The 21,994-nt window shown below is 50.3% G+C and overlaps 1 protein-coding gene across 1 annotated transcript in view; it reads left to right on the forward strand.

Annotated features, from left to right (window-relative positions):
* The first annotated feature begins 2,729 nt into the window (after nucleotides 1-2,729).
* The window catches only part of micu1 (mitochondrial calcium uptake 1), an 88,151-nt gene continuing 68,886 nt past the window's right edge, over nucleotides 2,730-21,994 (forward strand). Inside the window, exon 1 of the mRNA XM_064924433.1 lies at nucleotides 2,730-2,890. Coding sequence (XP_064780505.1) covers nucleotides 2,731-2,890 — 160 coding nt within the window. The 5' untranslated portion in view covers nucleotide 2,730. The remainder of the gene's footprint in view (nucleotides 2,891-21,994) is intronic.

The following is a 21,994-nucleotide window of genomic DNA, read 5'->3' on the forward strand; positions in this document are numbered from 1 at the left end:
AGCCTACTGACAGTACCTCTCCCCCTCCCTCTCTCTCCCCTCCCCAGGTGATGGAGTATGAGAATAGGATTAGAGCCTACTGACAGTACCTCTCCCCTCCCTCTCTCTCCCCTCCCCAGGTGATGGAGTATGAGAATAGGATTAGAGCCTACTGACAGTACCTCTCCCCCTCCCTCTCTCTCCCCTCCCCAGGTGATGGAGTATGAGAATAGGATTAGAGCCTACTGACAGTACCTCTTTCCCCTCCCTCTCTCTCCCCTCCCCAGGTGATGGAGTATGAGAATAGGATTAGAGCCTACTGACAGTACCTCTCCCCCCTCTCTCCCCCTCCCCAGGTGATGGAGTATGAGAATAGGATTAGAGCCTACTGACAGTACCTCTCCCCCTCCTCTCTCCCTCCCCAGGTGATGGAGTATGAGAATAGGATTAGAGCCTACTGACAGTACCTCTCCCCCCTCCCTCTCTCCCCTCCCCAGGTGATGGAGTATGAGAATAGGATTAGAGCCTACTGACAGTACCTCTCCCCCTCCCTGATGGAGTATGAGAATAGGATTAGAGCTCTCCCCCCCCCTCCCCAGGTGATGGAGTATGAGAATAGGATTAGAGCCTACTGACAGTACCCTCTCTCTCCCTCCCCAGGTGATGGAGTATGAGAATAGGATTAGAGCCTACTGACAGTACCTCTCTCTCTCCCCCCTCCCCAGGTGATGGAGTATGAGAATAGGATTAGAGCCTACTGACAGTACCTCTCTCCCCCTCCCCAGGTGATGGAGTATGAGAATAGGATTAGAGCCTACTGACAGTACCTCTCTCTCCCCCTCCCCAGGTGATGGAGTATGAGAATAGGATTAGAGCCTACTGACAGTACCCCCTCTCTCCCCTCCCCAGGTGATGGAGTATGAGAATAGGATTAGAGCCTACTGACAGTACCTCTCTCTCTCCCCCTCCCCAGGTGATGGAGTATGAGAATAGGATTAGAGCCTACTGACAGTACCTCTCTCTCTCCCCCCTCCCCAGGTGATGGAGTATGAGAATAGGATTAGAGCCTACTGACAGTACCTCTCCCTCTCTCTCCCCTCCCCAGGTGATGGAGTATGAGAATAGGATTAGAGCCTACTGACAGTACCTCTCCCCCTCCCTCTCTCTCCTCCCCAGGTGATGGAGTATGAGAATAGGATTAGAGCCTACTGACAGTACCTCTCTCTCTCCCCTCCCCAGGTGATGGAGTATGAGAATAGGATTAGAGCCTACTGACAGTACCTCTCCCTCTCTCTCCCCTCCCCAGGTGATGGAGTATGAGAATAGGATTAGAGCCTACTGACAGTACCTCTCTCTCTCCCCTCCCCAGGTGATGGAGTATGAGAATAGGATTAGAGCCTACTGACAGTACCTCTCTCTCTCCCCTCCCCAGGTGATGGAGTATGAGAATAGGATTAGAGCCTACTGACAGTACCTCTCCCTCTCTCTCCCCTCCCCAGGTGATGGAGTATGAGAATAGGATTAGAGCCTACTGACAGTACCTCTCCCCCTCCCTCTCTCTCCTCCCCAGGTGATGGAGTATGAGAATAGGATTAGAGCCTACTGACAGTACCTCTCTCCCTCCCCTCCCCAGGTGATGGAGTATGAGAATAGGATTAGAGCCTACTGACAGTACCTCTCTCTCTCCCCTCCCCAGGTGATGGAGTATGAGAATAGGATTAGAGCCTACTGACAGTACCCCTCTCTCTCCCCTCCCCAGGTGATGGAGTATGAGAATAGGATTAGAGCCTACTGACAGTACCTCTCCCTCTCTCCCCTCCCCAGGTGATGGAGTATGAGAATAGGATTAGAGCCTACTGACAGTACCTCTCCCCCCTCTCTCTCCCCTCCCCAGGTGATGGAGTATGAGAATAGGATTAGAGCCTACTGACAGTACCTCTCTCTCTCTCCCCTCCCCAGGTGATGGAGTATGAGAATAGGATTAGAGCCTACTGACAGTACCTCTCTCCCTCTCCCCTCCCCAGGTGATGGAGTATGAGAATAGGATTAGAGCCTACTGACAGTACCTCTCCCCCTCCCTCTCTCCCCTCCCCAGGTGATGGAGTATGAGAATAGGATTAGAGCCTACTGACAGTACCTCTCTCCCTCCCCTCCCCAGGTGATGGAGTATGAGAATAGGATTAGAGCCTACTGACAGTACCCTCTCCCTCCCCTCCCCAGGTGATGGAGTATGAGAATAGGATTAGAGCCTACTGACAGTACCCTCTCTCTCCCCTCCCCAGGTGATGGAGTATGAGAATAGGATTAGAGCCTACTGACAGTACCCCTCTCTCTCCCCTCCCCAGGTGATGGAGTATGAGAATAGGATTAGAGCCTACTGACAGTACCTCTCCCCCTCTCTCCCCCTCCCCAGGTGATGGAGTATGAGAATAGGATTAGAGCCTACTGACAGTACCTCTCTCTCTCTCCCCTCCCCAGGTGATGGAGTATGAGAATAGGATTAGAGCCTACTGACAGTACCTCTCCCTCTCTCCCCTCCCCAGGTGATGGAGTATGAGAATAGGATTAGAGCCTACTGACAGTACCTCTCCCTCTCTCTCCCCTCCCCAGGTGATGGAGTATGAGAATAGGATTAGAGCCTACTGACAGTACCTCTCCCCCTCCCTCTCTCTCCCCTCCCCAGGTGATGGAGTATGAGAATAGGATTAGAGCCTACTGACAGTACCTCTCCCTCTCTCCCCTCCCCAGGTGATGGAGTATGAGAATAGGATTAGAGCCTACTCCACTCCAGACAAGATCTTCCGTTACTTCGCCACGCTGAAGATCATCAGTGAGCACGGAGATGCAGAGGTCTACATGACTCCACAGGACTTTGTCCGTTCCATCACCCCCAACGAGAAACAGCCAGAGAGTAAGTCTGAAGTTGAGACAAGCGCCCAATTGGGTATCATGAAATTGGGGAGAAAAAGGAAGTAAAATATATATTACACATGCAGTACCTGTCAAATGTTTGGACATACCTACTCATTCATTATTTTTTTTAAACTATTTTCTACATTGTAGAATAATAGTGAAGACATCAAAACTATGAAAAAAACACATATGGAATCATGTAGTAACCAAAAAAGTGTTAAACAAATCTAAATATGTTTTATATTTGAGATTCTTCAAAGTAGCCACCCTTTGCCTCGATGACAGCTTTGCACACTTGGCATTCTCTCAACCAGCTTCATGAGGTTGTCACCTGAAATGCATTTCAATTAACAGGTGTGCCTTGTTAAATTTATTTGTAATTTCTTTCCTTATTGCTTTTGAGCCAATCAGTTGTGTTGTGACAAGGTAGTGGTGGTGTACAGAAGATAGCCCTATTTGGTAAAATATTCTGCCAAGAACAGCTCAAATTGGCAAAGAGAAACGACAGTCCATTACTTTTAAGAGATGAAGGTCAGTCAATCCGGAGAATTTTATGAACTTTGAAAGTTTCTTCAAGTGCAGTTGCAAAAATCCTCAAGTGGTATGATGAAACTGGCTCATGAGGACCGCCACAAGAAAGGAAGACCCAGAGTTACCTCTGCTGCAGACAAGAAGTTCATTAGAGTTACCAGCCTCAAAGTGCAGCCCAAATAAATGCTTCATTGTTCAAGTAACAGACACATCTCAACATCAACTGTTCAGAGGAGACTGTCAATCAGGCCTTCGTGTTCAAATTACTGCAAAGAAACCACTACTAAAGGACACCAATAAGAAGAGGAGTCTTGCTTGGGCCAAGAAACACGAGCAATGGACATTAAACCAGTGGAAATCTGTTATTTTGGAGTCCAAATTTGATATTTTCGATTCCAACTGCTGTGTCTTTGTGATGCGGAGTAGGTACAGTTGAAGTCGGAGGTTTACATAAACTTAGTTTGGAGTCATTAAAAGTTGTTTTTCAACCACTCCACAAATGTCTTGGTAACAAACTATAGTTTTGGCAAGTCGGTTAGTACATCTACTTTGTGCATGACACAAGTAATTTTTCCAACAATTGTTTACAGACAGATTATTTCACTTATAATTCAGTGTATCACAATTCCAGTGGGTCAGAAGTTTACATACACTAAGTTGACTGCCTTTAAACAGCTTGGAAAATTCCAGAAATTATGTCATAGGCTATCAGAAGCTTCTAATTGACATCATTTGAATCAATTGGAGGTGTACCTGTGGATATATTTCAAGGCCTACCTTCGAACTCTGTGCCTCTTTGCTTGACATCATGGGAAGATCTAAAGTAATCAGCCAAGACCTGAGAACAAAATATTGAAGACCTCCAAGTCTGGTTCATCCTTGGGAGCAATTTCCAAACGCCTGAAGGTACCACGTTCATCTGTTCAAACAATAGTATGCAAGTATAAACACCATGGGACTACACAGCCATCATACCGCTCAGGAAGGAGACACGTTCTGTCTCCTAGAGATGAACGTACTGCGAAAAGTGCAAATCAATCCCAGAACAACAGCAAAGGACCTTGTGAAGATGCTGGAGGAAACAGAAACAAAAGTATCTATATCCACAGTACGAGTCCTATATCGACATAACCTGAAAAGCCGCTCAGCAAGGAAGAAACCACTGCTCCAAAACCACCATAAAAAAAATCCAGACTACGGTTTGCAACTGCACATGGGGACAGAGATCCTACTTTTTGGAGAAATGTCCTTTGGTCTGATGAAACAAAAATAGAACTGTTTGGCCATGTGTTTGGAGGAAAACGGGGCAGGCTTGCAAGCCGAAGAACAGCATTCCAACCGTGAAGCACGGGGGTGGAAGCATCATGTTGTGCCTTGCCTCAGGAGGGGCTGGTGCACTTCACAAAATAGATAGCATCATGAGGTGGGAAAATAATGTGACTATATTGAAGCAACATCAGTCAGGTAGTTGAAGTTCGGTTGCAAATGAGTCTTCCAAATGGACAATGACCCCAAGCATACTTCCAAAGTTGTGGCAAAATGGCTTTAAGGACAACAAAGTCAAGGTATTGGAGTGGCCATCACAAAGCACTGACCTCAATCCTATAGACAATTTGTGGGCAGAAATGAAAAAGCGTGTGAGCAAGGAGGCCTACAAACCAGACTCAGTTACACCAGCTCTGTCAGGAGGAATGGGCTAAAATCCACCTAACTTGTGGGAAGCTTGTGGAAGGCTACCCGAAACGTTTGACCCATGTTATACAATTTAAAGGCAATGTTATCAAATAGTAATTGAGTGTATGTAAACTTCTGACCCACTGGGAATGTGATGAAAGAAATAGAAGCTGAAATAAATAATTATCTCTTCTGACATTTCACATTCTTAAAATAAAATGGTGATCCTAACTGACCTACGTCAAGGAATTTTTACTAGGTTTGAATGTCAGGAATTGTGAAATACTGAGTTTAAATGTATTTGGCTCAGGTGTATGTAAACTTCCGACTTCAACTGTGAACAGATCTCTGTCTGGTTCCCACCGTGAAGCGTGGGGGTGCTTTACTGGTGACACTGTCTGGGGATTTATGTAGAATTCAAGGCACACTTAACCAGCATGGCTACCACAGCATTCTGCAGCGATACGCCATACCATCTGCCTTGGGCTTAGTGGGACTATCATTTGTTTTTCAACAGGACAATGACCCAACACACCTCCAGGTGTGTGTGGGCTATTTGTCCAAGAAGGAGAGTGATGGAGTGCTGCATCAGATGACCTGGCCTCCACAATCACCCGACCTCAACCCAATTGAGATGGTTTGAGATGAGTTGGACCGCAGAGTTAAGGAAAAGCAGCCAGCAAGTGCTCAGCATATGTGGGAACTCCTTCAAGATTGTTGGAAAAGCATTCCAGGTGAAGCTGGTTGAGAGAATGCCAAGCGTGTTAAAAGCTGTCATCAAGGCAAAGTCTTTTGCTCTTGACTGGGACAGACGTGAGGCTGGCAACTAAATTAATTGAATACGTTTTTTGGTGGTCGCAATATTTTGCATTATGGTTATTTTATGCTTATGTTAAAATAAATATCACTAAAAAATGTCCTATGGTAGTGAGTTGATGTTGTAGCAAAGTTGGTCTACAAAGCTGGATGATTTCTTCTTGCATTGTAAAGTGTTGTAGCCTGTAATGGACATTGTTTTGCGAACAGTAATTAAGTTTCATAGTTTTTAAATGCTGTATTTCATTATTCATTTAACTTCTGTGCAGCATAAACGGTGTCTCCGGACAGGGTAGAGCTAGCGATGAGTACGTAAACCCGGGGCGGACCTGGCTCGGACCTCTCATGCTATAGGGGGACGTTGGCTGTGTTGATAGACTTCATCTTCTGTCAATCAGTAGGTGACGTGAGACATTTAACAGAAGTACCGACAGTGACAATTGTAGTTAAGAACCGTTAAAAAAATTATAATGTTTTGGAGTACCGTGCAACACGTGTGTGTGTGTCTCGCTCTCACTCTCTCGCTCGCTCGCTCTCTCGCTCAACTGCATCATTCTTGTGTTTATCGGCTCTTACTGAGCTCCATCTCATGGAACTAGACTAAATCATGACACATTGTTGTAGTGCTGCAGAATGCCTTGTCTAGTGTTGCCACTGAGCAGAGAGCTGCTGTGTGGTTGAAACACAGGCCACTCTCAGGTGGGGTCGGCAGAAAGCGGATGTTTCCACTTTTTATTTTTTTTGCGACTGTATTTAGAAGCGTAACTATTGTTCACCTGAAACTAATGTGGGGTCTCCAGTCAGGCCTCTCTTTACGTTACCTCAGGCAGGCCCCAGGTGTGTGTGTGTGTGTGTGTGTGTGTGTGTGGGAGAGCTAATATGGTCTTAGTTAGGTTTGTCACACCTTAGCACTCATCTTTTGTTTTTGTCACACTACTTTGCTTTATCTTGGCCTGGTCGCAGTTGTAAATGAGAACTTGTTCTCAACTGGCCTACCTGGTTAAATAAAGGTGTTCTCAACTGGCCTACCTGGTTAAATAAAGGTGTTCTCAACTGGCCTACCTGGTTAAATAAAGGTGTTCTCAACTGGCCTACCTGGTTAAATAAAGGTGTTCTCAACTGGCCTACCTGGTTAAATAAAGGTGTTCTCAACTGGCCTACCTGGTTAAATAAAGGTGTTCTCAACTGGCCTACCTGGTTAAATAAAGGCGTTCTCAACTGGCCTACCTGGTTAAATAAAGGCGTTCTCAACTGGCCTAGCTGGTTAAATAAAGGCGTTCTCAACTGGCCTAGCTGGTTAAATAAAGGCGTTCTCAACTGGCCGAGCTGGTTAAATAAAGGCGTTCTCAACTGGCCGAGCTGGTTAAATAAAGGCGTTCTCAACTGGCCTAGCTGGTTAAATAAAGGTGTTCTCAACTGGCCTACCTGGTTAAATAAAGGTGTTCTCAACTGGCCGAGCTGGTTAAATAAAGGCGTTCTCAACTGGCCGAGCTGGTTAAATAAAGGCGTTCTCAACTGGCCTAGCTGGTTAAATAAAGGTGTTCTCAACTAGCCTACCTGGTTAAATAAAGGTGTTCTCAACTGGCCAGCTGGTTAAATAAAGGCGTTCTCAACTGGCCTAGCTGGTTAAATAAAGGTGTTCTCAACTGGCCAGCTGGTGAAATATAAATGTATCTTTTGTTCCGTTTTTTGTTTTCTTGCTGGGAAATCTACTAGAATTAACGTGTTCGTAAACCCACTACAATCACGCAGTACAGTGTACAGCAAGCAGTTCAGCAGTTACCTCGGTGGGTCCCGGTGGCAATAAATGAATACAAGCGAAAGCTTACCTTGACTTGGATGAGTTAGTGTTGAATACTTTTAGCCTGCTAGCTGCTTCCCAGTCCTCAATCCTGCCCAGTCCGTAATCCAGCCCAGTCCGTAATCCAGCCCAGTCCTTAATCCTGCCCAGTCCTTAATCCTGCCCAGTCCTTAATCCAGCCCAGTCCTTAATCCTGCCCAGTCCTTAATCCAGCCCAGTCCGTAATCCAGCCCAGTCCGTAATCCAGCCCAGTCCGTAATCCAGCCCAGTCCGTAATCCAGCCCAGTCCGTAATCCTGCCCAGTCCGTAATCCTGCCCAGTCCTTAATCCTGCCCAGTCCTTAATCCTGCCCAGTCCTTAATCCTGCCCAGTCCTCAATCCTGCCCAGTCCTCAATCCTGCCCAGTCCTCAATCCTGCCCAGTCCTCAATCCTGCCCAGTCCTCAATCCTGCCCAGTCCTCAATCCTGCCCAGTCCTCAATCCTGCCCAGTCCTCAATCCTGCCCAGTCCTCAATCCTGCCCAGTCCTCAATCCTGCCCAGTCCTCAATCCTGCCCAGTCCTCAATCCAGCCCAGTCCTCAATCCTGCCCAGTCCTCAATCCTGCCCAGTCCTCAATCCTGCCCAGTCCGTAATCCTGCCCAGTCCGTAATCCTGCCCAGTCCTTAATCCTGCCCAGTCCGTAATCCTGCCCAGTCCGTAATCCTGCCCAGTCCGTATCCTGCCCGGCCACTGAGTTTGCGCGGAAGCATGAAAAGTAACCTGGTAGTATTTGTTAGCTTTCTTGAAGACTGACCTGAGCCTGGTTAGGAGGGTCCATCCATTGCCTCCCTCTCACTTCCATTCTTCCCCCTCTTTCTAATTCTGCTATTACAGAAATACTGCTGACCTGAGCTTCACTGTATTAGAGGGAGAGAAGTGGAGAGGGGGGAAAGAGTGATTTGTAGTGCATTTGACCCACAGCCAGGCCACTCATCTCTCCTTCCATCGCTCGCTCGCTCTCTCTCTCTCTCTCTCTCCACCACCCACAGTCAGATTCTACGAGAGAGAGATTGCAGAGAGGGAGAGAGATTGCAGAAAGCAGCGAAGGAGAGTTTACAGTACATTTACCTCACACCTCTCATCTCTCTCGACGCCTAGCTGGCTCTGTCAGACCTAATGACACGACAGTGCAGTACAGGAGAGCGGAGGAGGGGAGATTACAGTGCATATACTGTTGGTATATAGCCTAATAATACCACTCTGGCTGGCTGACTGTATATTTTACTCGATATTCACTGACTGACTGCCCCATGGTAAATAGACTTTCCTTTGTTGTGTTCTGGCTGACTGGTTTCTCTAGCCCCTGGATAAATGCTTCCTTAAACTCTATTTATTACATTTTGGATTGGAACGGAATCAATGACACGCTATCCAACCAATGGAAACCACTGGACTCCATTCTATTAATTCCAGCCAGTCAGCTGAGACCGTCCTCTTATAGCTCCTCCCATCAGCCCCCTCTGCTAATTATGTAGTCTGGTTGGTTGAAATAGTTCCACTGGACTGAGACTGGATCTTAATAAATAACTAGTTTCCTTTTTCTTGTTGAAATGTTTTAAATTAGTTTTCTTTAAATTCATTTTCAGAAGAGAAAGTGGGTCAGTCGAGTTCTGCTTCAGTTTCCTACCGTTTTTATTTCTTAATTTATAAATTATCCCACAGGAAAATAGCGGAGCACACAGATGTGATGTCCTAGGTTAAGATTAATATTAGCACTGAGCTCTTAAAAACATACTTTTGTTAATATTCCACCCCTTAAAGTAATTTTAATCTTCAGGCTTGAAGGGGGGCGGCGTTTAGGGGCAGAGTCACGTGGCGAGAGAGGGAGGGGGGTGCTGCAGCGAGAGAGGGGGACCTGACGGTGAATCTCAGTAAGACCAAAATAATGGTGTTCCAAAAAAGGTCCAGTAGCCAAGACAACAAATAGAATTTCTATCTGGACACTGTTGCCCTGGAGCAGGCAAACTAAACATCAGCGCCACAGGTAACATTCACAAAGCTGTGAACGAGCTGAGAGACACGGCAAGAAGGGCCTTCTACGCCATCAAAAGGAACATAAAATTCGACATATCCAATGCGTTTAGTTTAGGGGCAGAGGGGCGCAGCGAGAGAGGGAGGGAGGGGGGTGCGCAGGGAGAGGGGGGGGTCGCAGCGAGAGAGTGAGGGGGGGGGGGCGCAGCGAGAGAAGGAGGGGGGGATCTCTCTCCTCTATCGTTCCAGTGCTCTACACTGCAGCATGTCTCTCCTCTATCGTTCCAGTGCTCTACACTGCAGCATCTCTCTCCTCTATCGTTCCAGTGCTTTACTCTGCAGCAGACTTTTCCTATTTTGCAAATACACTTCCTGTTAATGTTCATTAGAGCTGGTCTATTATTGCCCTGCCAGAAGTATTTGTAGTGGACATTTTTAGTTATAAGTGAGGTTGTGTATTGTTAGTTGAGGTGGGGTGTACTAATGACATGTAGCCGAGACGATTGTGGACATTTTTAAGGCCTTTGTATCTATGAACACCCCTCACATTCATACCCCCTGCACTCATCCACTGGATGACAGTACAGATTACTGCAAATGCTCTGTGGATGACTGGGTTCTTCCTTATAAATTGTTTCTATGAAGTTGCTGTTCAATTGCTCTGCCATTATTATTGTAAGAGGTATTCACGGTGGTGATGAGGTAATATACCATTGTTCCTGTTCCCAAGAAAGCTAAGGTAACTGAGCTAAACGAATACCGCCCCGTAGCACTCACTTCCATCATCATGAAGTGCTTTGAGAGACTAGTCAAGGACCATATCACCTCCACCCTACCTGACACCCTAGACCCACTCCAATTTGCTTACCGCCCAAATAGGTCCACAGACGATGCAATCTCAACCACACTGCACACTGCCCTAACCCATCTGGACAAGAGGAATACCTATGTGAGAATGCTGTTCATCGACTACAGCTCGGCATTTAACACCATAGTACCCTCCAAGCTCGTCATCAAGCTCGAGACCCTGGGTCTCGACCCCGCCCTGTGCAACTGGGTACTGGACTTCCTGACGGGCCGCCCCCAGGTGGTGAGGGTAGGCAACAACATCTCCACCCCGCTGATCCTCAACACTGGGGCCCCACAAGGGTGCGTTCTGAGCCCTCTCCTGTACTCCCTGTTCACCCACGACTGCGCGGCCACACACGTCTCCAACTCAATCATCAAGTTTGCGGACGACGCAACAGTGGTAGGCTTGATTACCAACAACGACGAGACGGCCTACAGGGAGGAGGTGAAGGCCCTCGGAGTGTGGTGTCAGGACAATAACCTCACACTCAACGTCAACAAAACTAAGATGATTGTGGACTTCAGGAAACAGCAGAGGGAACACCCCCCCTATCCACATCGATGGAACAGTAGTGGAGAGGGTAGTAAGTTTTAAGTTCCTCGGCATACACATCACAGACAAACTGAATTGGTCCACTCACACAGACAGCATCGTGAAGAAGGCGCAGCAGCGCCTCTTCAACTTCAGGAGGCTGAAGAAATTCAGCTTGTCACCAAAAGCACTCACAAACTTCTACGGATGCACAATCGAAAGCATCCTGGCGGGCTGTATCACCGCCTGGTACGGCAACTGCTCCGCCCACAACCGTAAGGCTCTCCAGAGGGTAGTGAGGTCTGCACAACGCATCACCGGGGGCAAACTACCTGCCCTCCAGGACACCTACACCACCCGATGTTACAGGAAGGCCATAAAGATCATTAAGGACAACACCCACCCAAGCCACTGCCTGTTCACCCCTCTATCATCCAGAAGGCAAGGTCAGTACAGGTGCATCAAAGCTGGGACCGAGAGACAGAAGCTGTTTTTCAATCTCAAGGCCTTCAGACTGTTAAACAGTAACCACTAACATTGAGTGGCTGCTGCCAACACACTGACTCAACTCCAGCCACTTCAATAATGGGAAATGATGTAAAATATATCACTAGCCACTTTAAAGAATGCTACCTAATATAATGTTTACATACCCTACATTATTCATCTCATATGTATACGTATATACTGTACTCTATATCATCTACTGCATCCTTATGTAATACATGTATCACTAGCCACTTTAACTATGCCACTTTGTTTACATACTCATCTCATATGTATATACTGTACTCGATACCATCTACTGTATCTTGCCTATGCTGCTCTGCACCATCACTCATTCACATCTTTATGTACACATTCTTTATCCCCTTACACTGTGTATAAGACAGTAGATTAGGAATTGTTAGTTAGATTACTTGTTGGTTATTACTGCATTGTCGGAACTAGAAGCACAAGCATTTCGCTACACTCGCATTAACATCTGCTAACCATGTGTATGTGACAAATAAAATTAGATTTAATTTATTCTGGGTGAGGTTAGCCCTGTGCTGTGATGTGGGTTTTGTATGGTGTGTATTCTCTTTTCTCTCCACTGGTAAACAGGCTACACTCTAGGCAGTCTCTTCTGCTGACGTGTGTGGGTCTGGTAGTGGTACTCTCTCTATTCTACTCTTTTCCTTTCGGCATGGTTAATACCTGCCTGGCGCCCGATCATTATCTTGATCTCTAATAAATACCGCTACACGCTCACCAACAAAGAATTCACAAAATGGAACAAACCCCAAAATATACTTTGTGTACAACTCAAAGCTCCAAACCATGCAGAACTAGGACTGTACCCAGTATTTATCTACATCCAGGAAAGAGATGGACTGGGGTAGGAGGGAGGACTGTACCCACTAGTTAGTAGTGAGACTCTATGGAGGAGAGATGGACTGGGGTAGGAGGGAGGACTGTACCCACTAGTTAGTAGTGAGACTCTATGGAGGAGAGATGGACAGGGGTAGGAGGGAGGACTGTACCCACTAGTTAGTAGTGAGACTCTATGGAGGAGAGATGGACAGGGGTAGGAGGGAGGACTGTACCCAATAGTTAGTAGTGAGAATCTATGGAGGACAGATGGACAGGGGTAGGAGGGAGGACTGTACCCACTAGTTAGTAGTGAGACTCTATGGAGGAGAGATGGACAGGGGTAGGAGGGAGGACTGTACCCACTAGTTAGTAGTGAGACTCTATGGAGGAGAGATGGACAGGGGTAGGAGGGAGGACTGTACCTACTAGTTAGTAGTGAGACTCTATGGAGGAGAGATGGACAGGGGTAGGAGGGAGGACTGTACCCACTAGTTAGTAGTGAGACTCTATGGAGGAGAGATGGACTGGGGTAGGAGGGAGGACTGTACCCACTAGTTAGTAGTGAGACTCTATGGAGGAGAGATGGACAGGGGTAGGAGGGAGGACTGTACCCACTAGTTAGTAGTGAGACTCTATGGAGGAGAGATGGACTGGGGTAGGAGGGAGGACTGTACCCACTAGTTAGTAGTGAGACTCTATGGAGGAGAGATGGACAGGGGTAGGAGGGAGGACTGTACCCACTAGTTAGTAGTGAGACTCTATGGAGGAGAGATGGACAGGGGTAGGAGGGAGGACTGTACCCACTAGTTAGTAGTGAGACTCTATGGAGGAGAGATGGACTGGGGTAGGAGGGAGGACTGTACCCACTAGTTAGTAGTGAGACTCTATGGAGGAGAGATGGACAGGGGTAGGAGGGAGGACTGTACCCACTAGTTAGTAGTGAGACTCTATGGAGGACAGATGGACTGGGGTAGGAGGGAGGACTGTACCCACTAGTTAGTAGTGAGACTCTATGGAGGACAGATGGACAGGGGTAGGAGGGAGGACTGTACCCACTAGTTAGTAGTGAGACTCTATGGAGGAGAGATGGACAGGGGTAGGAGGGAGGACTGTACCCACTAGTTAGTAGTGAGACTCTATGGAGGACAGATGGACTGGGGTAGGAGGGAGGACTGTACCCACTAGTTAGTAGTGAGACTCTATGGAGGAGAGATGGACTGGGGTAGGAGGGAGGACTGTACCCACTAGTTAGTAGTGAGACTCTATGGAGGAGAGATGGACAGGGGTAGGAGGGAGGACTGTACCCACTAGTTAGTAGTGAGACTCTATGGAGGAGAGATGGACAGGGGTAGGAGGGAGGACTGTACCCAATAGTTAGTAGTGAGAATCTATGGAGGACAGATGGACAGGGGTAGGAGGGAGGACTGTACCCACTAGTTAGTAGTGAGACTCTATGGAGGAGAGATGGACAGGGGTAGGAGGGAGGACTGTACCCACTAGTTAGTAGTGAGACTCTATGGAGGAGAGATGGACAGGGGTAGGAGGGAGGACTGTACCTACTAGTTAGTAGTGAGACTCTATGGAGGAGAGATGGACAGGGGTAGGAGGGAGGACTGTACCCACTAGTTAGTAGTGAGACTCTATGGAGGAGAGATGGACTGGGGTAGGAGGGAGGACTGTACCCACTAGTTAGTAGTGAGACTCTATGGAGGAGAGATGGACAGGGGTAGGAGGGAGGACTGTACCCACTAGTTAGTAGTGAGACTCTATGGAGGAGAGATGGACTGGGGTAGGAGGGAGGACTGTACCCACTAGTTAGTAGTGAGACTCTATGGAGGAGAGATGGACAGGGGTAGGAGGGAGGACTGTACCCACTAGTTAGTAGTGAGACTCTATGGAGGAGAGATGGACAGGGGTAGGAGGGAGGACTGTACCCACTAGTTAGTAGTGAGACTCTATGGAGGAGAGATGGACTGGGGTAGGAGGGAGGACTGTACCCACTAGTTAGTAGTGAGACTCTATGGAGGAGAGATGGACAGGGGTAGGAGGGAGGACTGTACCCACTAGTTAGTAGTGAGACTCTATGGAGGACAGATGGACTGGGGTAGGAGGGAGGACTGTACCCACTAGTTAGTAGTGAGACTCTATGGAGGACAGATGGACAGGGGTAGGAGGGAGGACTGTACCCACTAGTTAGTAGTGAGACTCTATGGAGGAGAGATGGACAGGGGTAGGAGGGAGGACTGTACCCACTAGTTAGTAGTGAGACTCTATGGAGGACAGATGGACTGGGGTAGGAGGGAGGACTGTACCCACTAGTTAGTAGTGAGACTCTATGGAGGAGAGATGGACAGGGGTAGGAGGGAGGACTGTACCCACTAGTTAGTAGTGAGACTCTATGGAGGAGAGATGGACTGGGGTAGGAGGGAGGACTGTACCCACTAGTTAGTAGTGAGACTCTATGGAGGAGAGATGGACAGGGGTAGGAGGGAGGACTGTACCCACTAGTTAGTAGTGAGACTCTATGGAGGACAGATGGACTGGGGTAGGAGGGAGGACTGTACCCACTAGTTAGTAGTGAGACTCTATGGAGGACAGATGGACAGGGGTAGGAGGGAGGACTGTACCCACTAGTTAGTAGTGAGACTCTATGGAGGAGGGATGGACAGGGGTAGGAGGGAGGACTGTACCCACTAGTTAGTAGTGAGACTCTATGGAGGACGGATGGACTGGGGTAGGAGGGAGGACTGTACCCACTAGTTAGTAGTGAGACTCTATGGAGGAGAGATGGACAGGGGTAGGAGGGAGGACTGTACCCACTAGTTAGTAGTGAGACTCTATGGAGGAGAGATGGACAGGGGTAGGAGGGAGGACTGTACCCACTAGTTAGTAGTGAGACTCTATGGAGGAGAGATGGACTGGGGTAGGAGGGAGGACTGTACCCACTAGTTAGTAGTGAGACTCTATGGAGGAGAGATGGACAGGGGTAGGAGGGAGGACTGTACCCACTAGTTAGTAGTGAGACTCTATGGAGGAGAGATGGACAGGGGTAGGAGGGAGGACTGTACCCACTAGTTAGTAGTGAGACTCTATGGAGGAGAGATGGACAGGGGTAGGAGGGAGGACTGTACCCACTAGTTAGTAGTGAGACTCTATGGAGGACAGATGGACAGGGGTAGGAGTGAGAACTGTACCCACTAGTTAGTAGTGAGACTCTATGGAGGACAGATGGACTGGGGTAGGAGGGAGGACTGTACCCACTAGTTAGTAGTGAGACTCTATGGAGGAGAGATGGACAGGGGTAGGAGGGAGGACTGTACCCACTAGTTAGTAGTGAGACTCTATGGAGGAGAGATGGGCAGGGGTAGGAGTGAGTGACTCTATGGTGGAGAGATGGGCAGGGGTAGGAGTGGGAGACTCTATGGAGGAGAGATGGACAGGGGTAGGAGTGGGAGACTCTATGGAGGAGGGAGGACAGGGGTAGGAGTGAGTGACTCTATGGAGGAGAGATGGGTAGGAGTGAGTGACTCTATGGTGGAGAGATGGGCAGGGGTAGGAGTGGGAGACTCTATGGAGGAGAGATGGGCAGGGGTAGGAGTGGGAGACTCTATGGAGGAGAGATGGACAGGGGTAGGAGTGAGTGACTCTATGGAGGAGGGAGGACAGGGGTAGGAGTGGGAGACTCTATGGAGGAGGGAGGACAGGGGTAGGAGTGAGTGACTCTATGGAGGAGAGATGGGCAGGGGTAGGAGTGAGTGACTCTATGGAGGAGAGATGGACAGGGGTAGGAGTGAGTGACTCTATGGAGGAGAGATGGGCAGGGGTAGGAGTGAGTGACTCTATGGAGGAGAGATGGACAGGGGTAGGAGTGAGTGACTCTATGGAGGAGAGATGGGCAGGGGTAGGAGTGAGTGACTCTATGGAGGAGAGATGGACAGGGGTAGGAGTGAGTGACTCTATGGAGGAGAGATGGGCAGGGGTAGGAGTGAGTGACTCTATGGAGGAGAGATGGACAGGGGTAGGAGTGAGTGACTCTATGGAGGAGAGATGGGCAGGGGTAGGAGTGAGTGACTCTATGGAGGAGAGATGGACAGGGGTAGGAGTGAGTGACTCTATGGAGGAGAGATGGGCAGGGGTAGGAGTGGGAGACTCTATGGAGGAGAGATGGACAGGGGTAGGAGTGGGAGACTCTATGGAGGAGGGAGGACAGGGGTAGGAGTGGGAGACTCTATGGTGGAGAGATGGGCAGGGGTAGGAGTGGGAGACTCTATGGAGGAGGGAGGACAGGGGTAGGAGTGGGAGACTCTATGGAGGAGAGATGGACAGGGGTAGGAGTGAGTGACTCTATGGAGGAGAGATGGGTAGGAGTGAGTGACTCTATGGTGGAGAGATGGGCAGGGGTAGGAGTGGGAGATTATGGAGGAGAGATGGACAGGGGTAGGAGTGAGTGACTCTATGGAGGAGAGATGGACAGGGGTAGGAGTGGGAGACTCTATGGAGGAGAGATGGACAGGGGTAGGAGTGGGAGATTATGGAGGAGAGATGGACAGGGGTAGGAGTGGGAGACTCTATGGAGGAGAGATGGACAGGGGTAGGAGTGGGAGACTCTATGGAGGAGAGATGGACAGGGGTAGGAGTGGGAGACTCTATGGAGGAGAGATGGGCAGGGGTAGGAGTGGGAGACTCTATGGAGGAGAGATGGACAGGGGTAGGAGTGAGTGAGACTCTGGAGGAGAGATGGACAGGGGTAGGAGTGGGAGACTCTATGGAGGAGAGATGGACAGGGGTAGGAGTGAGTGAGACTCTGGAGGAGAGATGGACAGGGGTAGGAGTGGGAGACTCTATGGAGGAGAGATGGGTAGGAGTGAGTGACTCTATGGAGGAGAGATGGACAGGGGTAGGAGTGAGTGACTCTATGGAGGAGAGATGGGCAGGGGTAGGAGTGGGAGACTCTGGAGGAGAGATGGACAGGGGTAGGAGTGAGTGAGACTCTGGAGGAGAGATGGACAGGGGTAGGAGTGAGTGAGACTCTGGAGGAGAGATGGACAGGGGTAGGAGTGGGAGACTATGGAGGAGAGATGGACAGGGGTAGGAGTGGGAGACTCTATGGAGGAGAGATGGACAGGGGTAGGAGTGAGTGACTCTATGGAGGAGAGATGGACAGGGGTAGGAGTGGGAGACTATGGAGGAGAGATGGACAGGGGTAAGAGTGGGAGACTCTATGGAGGAGGGAGGACAGGGGTAGGAGTGGGAGACTATGGAGGAGAGATGGACAGGGGTAGGAGTGGGAGACTATGGAGGAGAGATGGACAGGGGTAGGAGTGGGAGACTCTGGAGGAGAGATGGACAGGGGTAGGAGTGAGTGAGACTCTGGAGGAGAGATGGGCAGGGGTAGGAGTGGGAGACTATGGAGGAGAGATGGACAGGGGTAGGAGTGGGAGACTATGGAGGAGAGATGGACAGGGGTAGGAGTGGGAGACTATGGAGGAGAGATGGACAGGGGTAGGAGTGGGAGACTATGGAGGAGAGATGGACAGGGGTAGGAGTGGGAGACTATGGAGGAGAGATGGACAGGGGTAGGAGTGGGAGACTCTGGAGGAGAGATGGACAGGGGTAGGAGTGAGTGAGACTCTGGAGGAGAGATGGGCAGGGGTAGGAGTGGGAGACTATGGAGGAGAGATGGACAGGGGTAGGAGTGAGTGAGACTCTGGAGGAGAGATGGACAGGGGTAGGAGTGGGAGACTCTATGGTGGAGAGATGGACAGGGGTAGGAGTGGGAGACTATGGTGGAGAGATGGACAGGGGTAGGAGTGAGTGAGACTGGAGGAGAGATGGACAGGGGTAGGAGTGAGTGACTCTATGGAGGAGAGATGGACAGGGGTAGGAGTGAGTGAGACTCTGGAGGAGAGATGGACAGGGGTAGGAGTGAGTGAGACTCTGGAGGAGAGATGGACAGGGGTAGGAGTGGGAGACTCTATGGAGGAGAGATGGACAGGGGTAGGAGTGGGAGACTCTATGGAGGAGGGAGGACAGGGGTAGGAGTGGGAGACTATGGAGGAGAGATGGACAGGGGTAGGAGTGGGAGACTATGGAGGAGAGATGGACAGGGGTAGGAGTGGGAGACTATGGAGGAGAGATGGACAGGGGTAGGAGTGAGTGAGACTCTGGAGGAGAGATGGGCAGGGGTAGGAGTGGGAGACTCTATGGTGGAGAGATGGGCAGGGGTAGGAGTGGGAGACTCTATGGAGGAGGGAGGACAGGGGTAGGAGTGGGAGACTCTATGGAGGAGAGATGGACAGGGGTAGGAGTGAGTGACTCTATGGAGGAGAGATGGGTAGGAGTGAGTGACTCTATGGTGGAGAGATGGGCAGGGGTAGGAGTGGGAGATTATGGAGGAGAGATGGACAGGGGTAGGAGTGAGTGACTCTATGGAGGAGAGATGGACAGGGGTAGGAGTGGGAGACTCTATGGAGGAGAGATGGACAGGGGTAGGAGTGGGAGATTATGGAGGAGAGATGGACAGGGGTAGGAGTGGGAGACTCTATGGAGGAGAGATGGACAGGGGTAGGAGTGGGAGACTCTATGGAGGAGAGATGGACAGGGGTAGGAGTGGGAGACTCTATGGAGAGATGGGCAGGGGTAGGAGTGGGAGACTCTATGGAGGAGAGATGGACAGGGGTAGGAGTGAGTGAGACTCTGGAGGAGAGATGGACAGGGGTAGGAGTGGGAGACTCTATGGAGGAGAGATGGACAGGGGTAGGAGTGAGTGAGACTCTGGAGGAGAGATGGACAGGGGTAGGAGTGGGAGACTCTATGGAGGAGAGATGGGTAGGAGTGAGTGACTCTATGGAGGAGAGATGGACAGGGGTAGGAGTGAGTGACTCTATGGAGGAGAGATGGGCAGGGGTAGGAGTGGGAGACTCTGGAGGAGAGATGGACAGGGGTAGGAGTGAGTGAGACTCTGGAGGAGAGATGGACAGGGGTAGGAGTGAGTGAGACTCTGGAGGAGAGATGGACAGGGGTAGGAGTGGGAGACTATGGAGGAGAGATGGACAGGGGTAGGAGTGGGAGACTCTATGGAGGAGAGATGGACAGGGGTAGGAGTGAGTGACTCTATGGAGGAGAGATGGACAGGGGTAGGAGTGGGAGACTATGGAGGAGAGATGGACAGGGGTAAGAGTGGGAGACTCTATGGAGGAGAGATGGACAGGGGTAGGAGTGGGAGACTATGGAGGAGAGATGGACAGGGGTAGGAGTGGGAGACTCTGGAGGAGAGATGGACAGGGGTAGGAGTGAGTGAGACTCTGGAGGAGAGATGGGTAGGAGTGGGAGACTATGGAGGAGAGATGGACAGGGGTAGGAGTGGGAGACTATGGAGGAGAGATGGACAGGGGTAGGAGTGGGAGACTATGGAGGAGAGATGGACAGGGGTAGGAGTGGGAGACTATGGAGGAGAGATGGACAGGGGTAGGAGTGGGAGACTATGGAGGAGAGATGGACAGGGGTAGGAGTGGGAGACTCTGGAGGAGAGATGGACAGGGGTAGGAGTGAGTGAGACTCTGGAGGAGAGATGGGCAGGGGTAGGAGTGGGAGACTATGGAGGAGAGATGGACAGGGGTAGGAGTGAGTGAGACTCTGGAGGAGAGATGGACAGGGGTAGGAGTGGGAGACTCTATGGTGGAGAGATGGACAGGGGTAGGAGTGGGAGACTCTATGGTGGAGAGATGGACAGGGGTAGGAGTGAGTGAGACTGGAGGAGAGATGGACAGGGGTAGGAGTGAGTGACTCTATGGAGGAGAGATGGACAGGGGTAGGAGTGAGTGAGACTCTGGAGGAGAGATGGACAGGGGTAGGAGTGAGTGAGACTCTGGAGGAGAGATGGACAGGGGTAGGAGTGGGAGACTCTATGGAGGAGAGATGGACAGGGGTAGGAGTGGGAGACTCTATGGAGGAGGGAGGACAGGGGTAGGAGTGGGAGACTATGGAGGAGAGATGGACAGGGGTAGGAGTGGGAGACTATGGAGAAGAGATGGACAGGGGTAGGAGTGGGAGACTATGGAGGAGAGATGGACAGGGGTAGGAGTGAGTGAGACTCTGGAGGAGAGATGGGCAGGGGTAGGAGTGGGAGACTATGGAGGAGAGATGGACAGGGGTAGGAGTGGGAGACTATGGAGGAGAGATGGACAGGGGTAGGAGTGGGAGACTATGGAGGAGAGATGGACAGGGGTAGGAGTGAGTGAGACTCTGGAGGAGAGATGGGCAGGGGTAGGAGTGGGAGACTATGGAGGAGAGATGGACAGGGGTAGGAGTGGGAGACTATGGAGGAGAGATGGACAGGGGTAGGAGTGGGAGACTCTGGAGGAGAGATGGACAGGGGTAGGAGTGGGAGACTATGGAGGAGAGATGGACAGGGGTAGGAGTGGGAGACTATGGAGGAGAGATGGACAGGGGTAGGAGTGGGAGACTCTGGAGGAGAGATGGACAGGGGTAGGAGTGAGTGAGACTCTGGAGGAGAGATGGGCAGGGGTAGGAGTGGGAGACTATGGAGGAGAGATGGACAGGGGTAGGAGTGAGTGAGACTCTGGAGGAGAGATGGACAGGGGTAGGAGTGGGAGACTCTATGGTGGAGAGATGGACAGGGGTAGGAGTGGGAGACTCTATGGTGGAGAGATGGACAGGGTAGGAGTGAGTGAGACTGGAGGAGAGATGGACAGGGGTAGGAGTGAGTGACTCTATGGAGGAGAGATGGACAGGGGTAGGAGTGAGTGAGACTCTGGAGGAGAGATGGACAGGGGTAGGAGTGAGTGAGACTCTGGAGGAGAGATGGACAGGGGTAGGAGTGGGAGACTCTATGGAGGAGAGATGGACAGGGGTAGGAGTGGGAGACTCTATGGAGGAGGGAGGACAGGGGTAGGAGTGGGAGACTATGGAGGAGAGATGGACAGGGGTAGGAGTGGGAGACTATGGAGGAGAGATGGACAGGGGTAGGAGTGGGAGACTATGGAGGAGAGATGGACAGGGGTAGGAGTGAGTGAGACTCTGGAGGAGAGATGGGCAGGGGTAGGAGTGGGAGACTATGGAGGAGAGATGGACAGGGGTAGGAGTGGGAGACTATGGAGGAGAGATGGACAGGGGTAGGAGTGGGAGACTCTGGAGGAGAGATGGACAGGGGTAGGAGTGAGTGAGACTCTGGAGGAGAGATGGGCAGGGGTAGGAGTGGGAGACTATGGAGGAGAGATGGACAGGGGTAGGAGTGGGAGACTATGGAGGAGAGATGGACAGGGGTAGGAGTGGGAGACTCTGGAGGAGAGATGGACAGGGGTAGGAGTGAGTGAGACTCTGGAGGAGAGATGGGCAGGGGTAGGAGTGGGAGACTATGGAGGAGAGATGGACAGGGGTAGGAGTGAGTGAGACTCTGGAGGAGAGATGGACAGGGGTAGGAGTGGGAGACTCTATGGTGGAGAGATGGACAGGGGTAGGAGTGGGAGACTCTATGGTGGAGAGATGGACAGGGGTAGGAGTGAGTGAGACT

The sequence above is a fragment of the Oncorhynchus masou genome, chromosome 18 (genome assembly GCF_036934945.1).
Source record: "Oncorhynchus masou masou isolate Uvic2021 chromosome 18, UVic_Omas_1.1, whole genome shotgun sequence".
Taxonomy (NCBI): domain Eukaryota; kingdom Metazoa; phylum Chordata; class Actinopteri; order Salmoniformes; family Salmonidae; genus Oncorhynchus; species Oncorhynchus masou.